General features: G+C 31.3%; 1 protein-coding gene across 1 annotated transcript in view; it reads right to left on the bottom strand.

The window, feature by feature from the left end:
• ND-24 (NADH dehydrogenase ubiquinone) overlaps positions 1-11,146 on the bottom strand; it is a 35,533-nt gene extending 24,387 nt beyond the window's left edge. Inside the window, exons 1-2 of the mRNA XM_075367900.1 lie at positions 10,989-11,146; positions 1,345-1,404 (exon numbers count right to left, since the gene is read on the bottom strand). Of these exons, the coding sequence (XP_075224015.1) occupies positions 1,345-1,404; positions 10,989-11,024 (96 nt within the window). The 5' untranslated portion in view covers positions 11,025-11,146. The remainder of the gene's footprint in view (positions 1-1,344; positions 1,405-10,988) is intronic.
• Between the last annotated feature and the right edge of the window lie 1,879 nt (positions 11,147-13,025).

Here is a 13,025-nt window from a genome sequence, read left to right as displayed (position 1 = left end):
ATATACACATTTTTGTTGCACTTCATTTAAACTTATTTCATTTGAAAGTGAGATACGATCCTCCCAATTCTTTAATAAAGTGGACAGTTACACAACCAACTGCATTGGGGTCTGTATCAGCATTTTATATTAGTTTGTATATTAATTTTGTTTCATGATGCTCAAGTAGTAATGTGGTGTAACTGAGAACGTGTTGGATCCATAACCATGCACACATCAGTTTGATTCTGACTTCATATACATGTATTTTCTTTAATTTTTTTTTTTTTTTTTTTTTTTAATTTAACTACATTGATTAACATCTGTAAAAATTTTTGAATTAAATTAAAAGAACATAAAATTTTATTTCACTAATAACTTGTGATTTTTTTCATATTTTTTTTTTTCAATTAGAGGTTAATAATTATTAATTAATCAATATATTTAAATTAGAAAAAAGAAAGTTAAAAAAAAGGAATGAAGTCTGATTCGAACCAATGTACCTTTCCCTTGTAATATCAAAATATTTCATTAATTAAAGTTTTATTTGGCAATAACTCTGGAACCAATAAAAATAAGTACCATTTATGATATGAAAAGCTATCAATGAGGGTTATTACTACAGTTAAGAAAAAGTCTAAAATCTAATTTTTTTGAATTTTGGGCATTTTGGGCACTTTTAGTTCAGTTGATTGCAATCAAAAGGGGAGACACACAACTAGATGTTACAGCAGTCCTAAATCCACAATTTCAACATTCTACAACTAATCATTTTTCAGTTATGCAACATATATATATATGCACAGATGTCATGCCAAAACTAGTCAAAATGGATTCAGTGATGGTCAAATTGATATTTCCATTGAAATCTTAAAACTGAGACTTTTGCGATTACAATACTTCCTTTACTTTGTACAAGGAAGTAAAAACAAGGTTTTTTACCCTAATTTATTGATTTTCACCTCAGATTTCTCAAAAACTGCTGTGGATATGATTCTGGGACCAAATTTACCCAATTTTCAGGTAAAAAACCATAAGAAATCACTAATTCTACCTCTTACCTAACATCCTAAAAATTTTAGTACAACCTTATTTCACCAGGTTAGCTGAATCAGAGCAAAATCTTTCACCAGAGATAATTTGCAAACAAACGAAGCAATTTAGAACATATGAACTTTTTCCATTATTTTCATGAGTTGAGTAGGTTATGAACATTGCCGGAGAACTTTGTGATACATCTGTGGGCATATATATATATATTTTCTTTTTTTAATAAAAAATAACAAAATATAAGAACAGTAAATTAACTAATTTTAATTTATAGTAATTCTTTATTTAACTCAGCAACATGGTGAAAAAACTTACTACAAACAAGGTATCATGTAAAACAGCTGGAGAAGATCTGAAGCCTCTTACATTAGTAATCTGGAAACAAAGGGAATTTAATTTAATTAAATTAATTATATCAATGTACAGCTAAGAATAATATTAAAAAGAATTTACAGTAGACATGTGTTATAACACCAATGATAAGTGATAAAATAAAATGGTATAAATAAATGAGTAAATACTACGAGGAAAAAATATAAGTTAAATGATATATACGAGGTCTGTAAATAAAATAATGAGACTGGTTCAGAAACACTTTATATTTACAATCCAATTATACATGGACTTTATCACCTGCGAAATAGTTCCCTTGGGAAGCCATGCAAAGCTTCAAATGGTTTTCCCACTCTTCATAACAGTGTTGGAACTCAGAAACCAGAATATCCTTCAGATGGTCGGTTACATTTAGTTTATGTTTTCTACTGTTCCAAAATGATGTCCTTTGAGATGTTTTTTTTTAAAGTCGGGAACATGAAAAAGTCGCAGGGACTCAAGTCAGGTGAATAAGGTGGTCGAGGAACTATAGAAATGTTTTTCTTTGCAAAAAACGTATTAATTGAGAGTGCAGTGTGACAAATTGCATTGTCATGATACAGCATCCAGTTGTCTTTAAAGGCTGGTATCACGCAGGCAACTCTTTTCTGCAGTCTTTCAAGAATTTCTTGGTAAACATATTGATTTACAATATGTCCTGTAGGCAGAAACTCCTTATGGACAAAACCATTATTATCGAAAAAACTAATTAGCATGGTTTGATTTTTGATTTGCTCATTTTTACTTTTTTGGGATGTGGTGAGCTTGAAGTGTGCCACTCCTTGCTCTGGTGTTTTGTTTCTGGGTTGCACTCAAATATCCAAGATTCATCACTAGTAAAAACGTTTTTTTTTTAGAAAATCAGGATAAGTTTCAATTCGCTCTCGAAGATCGCAGCACATGTTCACCCTGTTGTGTTTCTTTTCAACAGTGAGGTTTTTTGGGTTCAATTCTGCACAAAGTTTTTTTACGTCCAATTCGTTTGTACCAATTTGATGGACTGTGGTACTGCCCAAATTCACTTGTTCTGCAATAATTCTTACAGTTAATCAGCCATCATACCATATCAAGCCTCTGATTCACTCAACATTGTCGTCACTTTTTGACGTTAACGGTCTTCCAGGACCGTTAACCTGGTCCTTTGGTTTTCTTATAAATTATTTATATTTTACTGAAGTGCATTTTCACAAAAAAATTTATAAAGTATATTAGAATTTTATCCTCTATCACTGTATTAATTTGAAGTTTTAAATTATGGTAGAGTTCTGCCAATTTAGTTAGTGATTATTATTACATTTAATGATAGATCAAATTTTAAGTAATGTTTAATATTCATTGAATCTAAAATTTGGTGTAATTTATATTACATCATTTTAAGATCAACAGTAATCAATGTTGATTCTAACACTCAATCAGGATGTTATCAGTTATAGATCGTCCACAACTGATTCCCAGCCATCTGAATATGTTTTAAACCACTTAAATCTTGGGCTCATGACGGAGCATCATCTCCATATGCACTTTTCAATTTAAAAAGAGTTTCAGTAGCATTCTCACAGAGTTTAACACAAAACCTGATTGCACAACGTTACTCATAATTAGTATCACTCATTTTGTAATGCACAACAAAAAATCGTTTCATGAAAAGTTTGTTTACGTCTCATGTGGCAAAAATACACCAAAAATATTAATACCTAATATAAATCAGCTGTTCATATAACCATATGTTTACTAGTAACTTTACAGTGCTACCATTTGGCTGCCAAAAAAACTAGTCTCATTACTTTATTTACAGACCTCGTAAGTAAAAAATAAGTAAAAATGTTAAACATTTAATTAAAATGTTGAAAGTGGCACTTCTTTACTTTAAATAGCCAATTTAAATGTTGCTCTGTTACAAAAAAAATTAAATTTGTATTTCTATAATATTAAATAAATCCCATGAATGAACAATAGCGTTTGTACACAAATATAGATCCTGTTCAGAATTTTTAATCTTGATTAAATAATTTAATTATCTTAATATCTACTGATATTCATAATAATCAGTGAACAAAATTTAGATCAACAGTAAAATAAAGATAAATATTTACATACACTATGAAAACTAAATTAAAGATTTCACTTTCATTAACCCAAATGGTATATAAATTTTATTATAAATAGATTTTATAATAAAAACATTTACTACTGTTGATCTTAAAATGATGTAATATAAATTACATTAAATTTTAGATTCAATGAATGAATGAACTTAATATTAAACATTACTTAAAATTTTATCTATCATTAAATGTAATAATAATCACTAACTAAATTGGCAGAACTCTACCATAATTTAAAACTTCAAATTAATACAGTAATGGAGGATAAAATTCTAATATACTTCATAAAACTTTCTGTGAAAATGCACTTCAATAAAATATAAATAATTTATAAGAAAACCAATGGTAATGGAATAATTCTCTGAAAGCACTACAGCTTTAAAAAATGTTCTAGTCTATTCTAATTCTATTGGGTGGAACTTCCTTACATTAATCAATATTTTCTAATTTAATTTACCATTAATTACACTTAATCAGCATAGAACTAATTAATATACACTCTTTTTCAGCAAACCCACATTATTAGAAACTTTTTTACATTTCTACCTCATCCTCAGCTAATCATTCATTGGCTGTCATAACTGTAATATTATAGGTGAGCTGACAGCTTCGCTAAAACAGCTTATCCTAAGCACAGCTAAATTATCCTAAAAACAGCTTCACTATTTTCAGAGAACAATTAGCACTCTTGCAAGTATATACTATATATGAAATATTGTTTAATTTCATTTACCAACCACAAACCTTCCCCAAATCAATTCCTCATGAATACATTGAATCCCCATTTAAAAAAATACACATTAAATAACAACTAGTAATAATTTCTTTTTAAATTAAATAATTACACTGATAGATAAAAAAAAAATGTTTTAATGTTTCTCTAAGTGTGATACCATTTCATGAATTGCTTTTTTGTGTACATTACATATCTGTAAATACAATTTTTCTATCACCCATAATTTTAAATAAAATAGGCTTAAAAAAAAATAAGGGAAATTAAAGTTAAGTTCTGTAAAATTTATAATTTTGCATGGCCATATCTGTTAGAATGATTTCACTGATGCTTTTCTTTTATAAATAGCTTCAGGCACATCCCGAATTAATGTCCACCAGTAATTGGCTAGCATGTTAGTATTCTATTTCCCTTTATAGCGGCTTTCCATCACTGAAATGTCTTGGTAGAAATGTTCACCATGTTCAACTCTTACGTCTCTGAGGTTGTTTGGGAAAAACTTAAGATGTGGGTGGAGGAAATATATTTTCAAAGACATATTACATCCTACAGCTCTGTATGAAGTAAGAAGTTGATTAACGACATTGTGGTAATTGCCAGATTTTTGTTAGCCAAGAAAATGTTTTTAAATGAAGCCCAAGCTGCACTTTCTACATTATTTAACAATGAGTTAAATACATTATTATATTTGGCCAATTCTGTTATTTGCGGACCAACAAATATTCCTTCTTTAATTTTTCCTTCACTTAAATTCGGAAATTTCTGCCTGATGTACAAAAATGGGTCTATCCTTCATTGCTTTTACAAAATTTTTCATTAGTCCTAGCTTGATATGGGGAGGGGATAAAAATATTTTTTTGGGTTCAAGTAAGGGCTCATGAATAATATTTTTTTCTCATTTGTTGTTAAGTTGTCTCATTTCTTCCATTCTTTGGTAACATAATGTTTATCACTAGCTTGGCTGTCCCATTCGGAAAGAAAACACACGAATTTAGTACAGCCTAACTGCATGCCTAACAAAATAGCTATAACTTTCAAATCATCACATATGTTCCAGCTACATTTTTTATAATTTATTTTTTCAAGAACGTCTTTCATCACATTTTATGTCTCTTTCAAATTAATACCATAAGCAATTGGTATCAAAGGATATTTGTTACCGTTGTGTAGTAGAACCAACCACTTTTATACTATACTTGGACGAATCAGTGAAGAGGCGTCAGTCCTCAGGTTGAACTTGTCCTAAGTAACATAGGCTAATCAATATTTGTGGAATAAACCAAATTATTTTTATCAATAAATTACTAAAGTTCTTTTTGCCGGCTTCAAAAGCCAAAAATGTTTGTATTTTTTTGAAGTAAATTCCAATCTTGCAGTCTTGATCCTAACAATTCAGTTGTTTTTTTTGATAAATTTAAATCCTTAACCAAGTGATTTAATTCACCTTGTGATATAAGATGTGGCTTATTGGAAGATAATTCAAAATCAAAATCATTGTTGTCTTCTTCAGTACTGCCTGATTCTTAATTGCTGCTTTCTAAACATACATTCACTGGTGGCTCAGGAACTGGAATAATTTCACTGTGAGGTACAGACCTGACTGCAGACTGCAATGAAGCATAGTTTACACTATGTCTAGATTTTTTAGAAATTCCGAACACACTTGTTAAACAAAAGTAACAATCTGTTACATGATCCTTTCGTTCACCCTAACCATAGGTACACCAAATGGCAAAGCCTTCCATGTACTTTTCAGCCATCCTCTTAAATATACAGAACAATTAGTGCATACTAAATGAGGAGCCCATGTCTTATCCAGATTACCAATTTTACACTGAAAGTACAAATAATTTGCTTTTTTAATTAAAGGTGTAATGTTTTTTCTATTTGAATTTATGGTAAACTCACCATATACATAACAAAAAGCATCCACATCATTTACACAATTTCGAGGCATTATGACACTGCGCTGTTAACAAACTTAAGACAGCAATAAGACTCAACAAAATGAATTCATTCCTAAATCTAGTGCTTAATACAAACAACACAGGTGTGTTTTCAGCTACATGTTTTGACCTGCATAGACATGATTAATTGGTCAAGAAGGTTCATTCTTCAGTATTAGATATGATGTGACTATGATATAATTTAATTCTTTGTCTAGTATTATTTATTTATAGCTTACAAATTATGTTAGCAAAGTTAACATTTTTTCAAAAATGGTGAAAGAATCTGAGTTCATCATCAAAAAACAGATTAAAATCATGTATTGCATGTTAGGAAACAAAAATTAAGTTTATCAGTGTTATTAATGGCAGCAGAATGTTATATAAATATCCTAATAAATTATTGGCATAAAACAGATTTTCTGAAACATGCCAATTTATAAAACTCATCTTTCCAATACTTTGACTGCAGAATCTAAGAGTAAATCTAGTAAGGTCTATCGGGTTCTTTAATAAGAAACAATATCCGAGAGCAGTTGTTTTCAAGAGAACTGTAGGTGATGACCTAACAATTTCCTTAGAGATCAATTATTTGCTGTAATTCTTCATTAAAAAGTAGCCCTTCTCATTACCTATATGACACCTGAGTGTCCACATACCCAAATTTTGTTTTAAAAGATCTGAAGGTCTTGTGCTACATTCTAAAATTAGTAAAGAAAATGGCTTGAGTTAAGCACTTTACTTACGAGTATGGTTAAAAATTTTTCAGCGCATTTCATACAGTTTAAGTCTGAATCATAAATTATCAAGTTATCAAGTTATTAATCTTAATAATTCATATTCTACCTTAAATAAATATTATTGAACCTTAACTATTGTATATCTTGTAGTATGCAAGTCCTAAATAACAAGAAATTAAGGATTAGCTCAGGTGTCTTATGAACATTAGATCTTCAGAGCATACTTGTTATTTCCTGTGTTTAATAACAGTTAAACACCATGTTGGAACACCAAAATTATATATTTTTGAGTTATCTATATTTTCTTATTAAAAAAAAAACAAAAAAAAAACATAAAATTAAAATTTTTTTATGATCTGAATAACAAAAAATTCCTTTTTTTATAAGCTGAATAACCTATCTAACTCATAGACACAACCAAAATTAGAAGAGTCGTTCAAAAATGAGACAAATGACTGAAGAAAAATCATTTTATTTATTCAATGACAATGAAACTAATCCTACTTTTCAATATAACTCATTGTTACATTTATGCAATTGTACCATCTTTCTATTCATTTTTTTATTCCAGTAGTACAGAATTGTTCTTGATTATCAGTTGTTCTTGTACCACATTTTAGCATATCAATTCTGCTCATTGTTACTGAACTTGGTGCCATGAAAAAACTTTTTCAGAGGACCAAACAAACAAAAAGTCTGATAGTAAAGAAAGATTGGCAAAACCTCTAATCCAACTTTTGAATAGCTTCTTATGTCTTCTGAGTACTATAAGGGAGGAGATTATTAAGAATTATGCCTTTTAAGAGAGAACCAGGATATTTCCTCTTTATTTTGAATTTCAATGCATTTTCTGTCTGCAATCTCATAATAGTACTCATTGTTGACTGTGCATTATTCTTCCAAATAATCACAAAATCCTTTAAAGCCTTTAATCACAAAAGCTTTTATCATCTCAAATCACTATGAACATCATTTTGTTGGCAATGCATAGGTTTTTAATTTTTTCCTGGCCGGCAAAATCAAATGTTTTCATTCCATATTTTGATATTAGAATCCCGGCTTAAAATAATGAATTCAAGTTTCATCACAAGATGTTATCCAATCTGAAATAGCATTACTTTCTGCTAAAAACCGCTGTTTATATTTTTATAAAAATCCAATTGTGTCTCAGTAATTTTGAATCAATTGTCAGGACCCATCTTGAACATGTTTTGTGGTAATTCAGCTAACCATATACAATGGAATGGACAGTGCTAATATTTGCACTAGATATTTCAGCAATTTACAAAATTAATGCAATTTTGTAAGACATCAGCCAAAACATTCACCAGTCTTTCACTACAATGAAAATTGCACTTGTTTGGTCCGATTTACAATTTTTGATCCACTTAAAAATTTGCATGGTTAATACATTTTTTACTGTACTGTTTTAACATACATGAGTGAATTTTGGCCTGCTTTACAACTTCAGAAAATAAAAGTCATACAACAGCACACTATTAAACATTCAAACTTTTTGAAATAAACAAAAGAGGTTATAAAAATGGAAATTCTTTTCAAACAGTTGATATTTTCTACATCAAGGTGCTAACGTGAATACAAGACAGTTTCAGTTATTATATTAATAGTTCCTCTGTTGACATTTGTTTCTTTAATTATTGAAGTTTCTTGGATTACAGAAAGTAGCAGGCAATTTAAGAAGAGTAGGTAATAACATTTAATATATCAAATGTAATAAAAAAATGTCAAAACATATATAAGTTTAGTACTTAAAAGATCTGCTTATTTAGTACATTTGAAAACTAACTATACACTTGTCAATATATATTGTTGAAAATGGTCCCCACAAGTATCCAAACTTATCTGGTGCACACATTTCTTTTTGTTCTTGAAGACTCCCACAAGTTGTTCATGAGGAAGTTATTGTGAAATCACAAATAATAGTTTAAAGTTCCTGGAAGCTGTGGAAGTTTCCTCAATATGCATTAATTTTTACATAACCTCAGAAGCACAACTCTGGTGGACGTAAGTCTGCAGAAAGATGGCCACAAGCTCTTAGATACAATTCAATCTTTTAAAACATCTTGCAGTACCTTCATGGACTATCAGGCTATATACTAGTTTCATATATGACATGAGTTGTTCTATCATAAACGTAAGTTCTGTGCATGCACAAAAATGAAACTATGCTTCATCAGTATAGAAAACGTATTCCAAAATATCATCAGAATTGTCCGCTAAAAACCGTTCAAAGTATTCACAGTATTGAATTTGCTTGCCACAACTGTGCCCAATAATTTTTGAACAGCTTTTACTTTTTATGGGATGAAACTGAGCTTCTTATGAACTGCCTAGTGTGCAATTACAATAAGATTTTTCTGTTGGCCCAACTTTCACATGAACTTGTTGGGAATACATTACACAGCTGGCGATATGTCTTGCAGTTTTTCTTCAATGAGTATTAATGGTCTACACCACTTTGCTCGTAGTCCTTTACTGATCCTATCTCCCTAAATTTTTTTATTAGTACTGTTTCACTATGTCAATTAGAATCAATATACCTGCTGTAAATCCAAATACAATTGGTCTTTCCCTGCCTATGTATTCGCTGTATTCATGGAAGATGTACTCAACAAAAAATACTCACTGTTCTAAAGTTAACACAATTTGGGCACACACAGAAAAACAGTCTCAATCGTTAAAAAGGCAATATAAACACACAATGAACCAGACATACCTTCACATCTTTCCAGACTGACAGGCTCACAAGAGCAAACTGTACACAACAAAAGATTACCAAACACTGTAGAAAACATAATTTGCAGCGCACTGAATACATACCTAACATGTAATTTTGTCTACATAGGTGTATAATTACTTCTGAAATACACTGAAGGAGATATATTAACAAAATTGCATCTATTGTTTGATGAGTTTATTGCACATGCCTCTTGAATAATTTTATGATGTATGTATAATTTTTTTCCTTTAAAACTACTATTTAAGATCAACGCTCAGAAAACTGAATCAGATTACAACTTCTGTTGATAACAGTTAATAGAATATGTTTATTATTAAGTAGCATTTTTAAAAATCTTAAGATTTTTATGAAATATCTAACTGCATAAATCCTAAACATCAAACTTCATTGGCAAGGTTACATTATAATCAAAAGCTTTAAAGGTTAATGTTACCAAATTATAAACAATGATTATTTTACAATCATATGGGTAAAAGTATATGATGCATATCAACTTTCCTAATTTTCTTTCTGTAGAAAAACTTCTAAGCTGCACCCAAAAGTGGCTATAAATTTTGCATAACCTATCAATCCCACTGCCAAAAATCCACATTTATTGTGAAAGAAGATCCAATTCAGACGTAAATATTAACGTCTTAATTTTATCTATATAATGCAATCCAAAAATGAAACGGAGATAACTGAACCACACTTAGTGTCTTCAATTAGCTACGATCAACAATATAGTAACAGATTTAAAAAGACCTTAACAATTTGTGCTGTTAAAATGTACCCTAATAAATGTATTAACTCCATCTGAAAGCCAATATGATAACAAGGAATCATAAAATTTCTTCAAGAACCTTTGTAAAGATTTAGTTATGTTATGGTTTTTTTAACAACTTCACTTGAGGCAGAATTTCTTTTTCAAGTTTACTTATTTAACCATATGGGCTACTATAATTACAACTACAATAAACGTAATTTTTTGTGGTCATGTAATTGCGATATTGCTGATTTTGTTCAAGTAAGTTAGTCAGATATTCTGACATCATACCCAGAGCTAATTCATTTATGAAGACAAAATTAAAGTTTTTAAGTTCATAATTTAATAATTACTATCGGAAAGCGATAACACAGTAAATCATATCCGAATTAAGTATACCCTCGATAACATGTAATACAAAAGAAAAACCATTACTGTTAAGTGGAATAACGAAAAATAAATAAAAAATCAAGATAATCAGGTGCAAGAACAACCAACAATTAGAACAGTTAATACGAAAAGCAAAAATAACTGTTAGCATAAAAATATATACTTACAAAACTTCGAGCAGCACTTCTAACATGTGATAACATTTTGAAATTATTCTGGAATACACAATTTAGTCAGAAAATTTACGTCCTCTAACGAATATCGTCGAGAAGGACGCAACTCTGTGAACAATTCGATAGACGTAGCTTTACAGAATCGAACAGTATAAATCGAACATGTAACCACAATAACGTACTGTATTATTTTAAGAAATCGTAATGTAAAACGTGAACTGCGCCCGCAGAAATCCAACAAATCCGTGGAAGTTATGGAAAAGCGGGGCAAAAAATGAAATATAACTGATTCAGAGTTTGCTGCCGAACATGTAGCTTCTAGATTAAAACTGCAGTAGGCTATCATAAAGTCCTATGAAAATTACTTTAATAAAATCAGTTATAAATATGTTTTTTTTAACCTGTTTTAAATCTTGGTCAGGATGGCATTTCACACGCTACAAAAATTGTCATTCAACTCATCAAATAATGAGCATTGATGTACTGATACATACATAATGATGTATTAACCCTATTTTGTAGTGTTCACTATAGTATACTTCTATTGTATAGAAGTCCACTACACAATAAAGTTAAGTTAAATTGCATTTTCTAATTTCGCAGAGAATATATCCCAGGGTGGTCCCGAAATACCAAAGTTCTCTAAGAAAGCTTCCTCGAGACAGGCGATCAAGAGATGGCAGACGAGCTTCTCCATACCCTCAATGATGCAAGACAATAGAAATGGTGGGAAGCCTGAACTTTCAGACAAGTCGTCATGCATGGACTCTGCTAAGAAAATTAGGAAGCGAATCTCCTATTCAGAGACAAAAAGCAGGTGTGGCATTCCACATAGTGGCAACATCCAGAGCACCAAGAGACAGAGTGCACACAATTGAGATAAAACACGAACTAAGAAACTTGAGGAGAAAGGCAGGAGAGACTGAGTACGCTCACCCTTTTACACTTGAAGAGATTGAGTCGGCGCTCAAAGATGTTGCTTCAAGGGTCAGTGGTATCAATCCAGAATTTTTATTGAACTGCGGAAAATACGCAAAACTTTGGCTGGCCAGATTCTTCACTGACATAATGCAGACCGGTAGCATGCCTAGAAAGTTCAAGCGACCAAAGGTAGTAGCCATTTTAAAACCAGGGAAACCAGCAAACTTACCTAAGAGCTACAGGCCTATGGCATTGCTATCAGTGACATATAAATTACTAGACAGGATTATCTACAACAGAATCTATCAGAGGATATATGATGTTATACCAATTGAACAAGCAGGCTTTAGGCCAAAACGAAGTTGCACTGACCAGGTTCTCTTGCTCACAATGTACATTGAAGCGGGGTTCAAAAGAAATTTTTAAACTTCTGCTGCATTTCTTGATTTATCAGCCGCTTATGACACCGTCTGGAGAGAAGGCATGATTTGTAAGGTCCTCCGTGTAATCCCATGCAAATTAACAGCTTGCCTCCTTAATAACTTGTTAAACAACAGAATGTTCCAAGTTATCGTGGGATCTGATATAAGCTCACCGAGGAAACTCTAGAATGGCCTGGCACAAGGGTTGGTACTTGCACCTCTCCTTTTCAGCGGACGTGCCAACGACCAGCGAACGTGCCAGAGACAAGATCTAAAAAGCATGGCTACACCGATGACTGGGTGCTAACAATAAAGTGTAGATCATTTGAAGAATTGGAGGAGGTCCTGATGGCTGACCTGGAGAAACTGGGAAGGTACTTCCAAAGATGGCGCCTCCAACTGAATGCTAGTAAAACAGAGGTGTCCTGCTTCCATCTGAGTAACAAGTTTGCTAATTGGGAGCTTAAAATTCTATTCGAGGATACATGGCTCTTTCACAATAAGGCACTGAAATACATAGGCATGACACTTGATAGAATGCTTTCATTTAAGGAGCACCTAATTAAAACAACAGGGAAATTGAGAGCAAGAAACAACATCATACATAAGCTCTGAGCATCGGCTTCCACTTTGCGCACATCGGCTCTGAACCTGGTCTTATCGGCTGCTGAATATTGTGGGCCAATGT

Source organism: Lycorma delicatula, chromosome 6 (assembly GCF_047948215.1).
Source record: "Lycorma delicatula isolate Av1 chromosome 6, ASM4794821v1, whole genome shotgun sequence".
NCBI classification, from domain to species: domain Eukaryota; kingdom Metazoa; phylum Arthropoda; class Insecta; order Hemiptera; family Fulgoridae; genus Lycorma; species Lycorma delicatula.
Note: the sequence above shows the minus strand (reverse complement) of the source record. Positions and strands in the feature narration are given on the sequence as shown.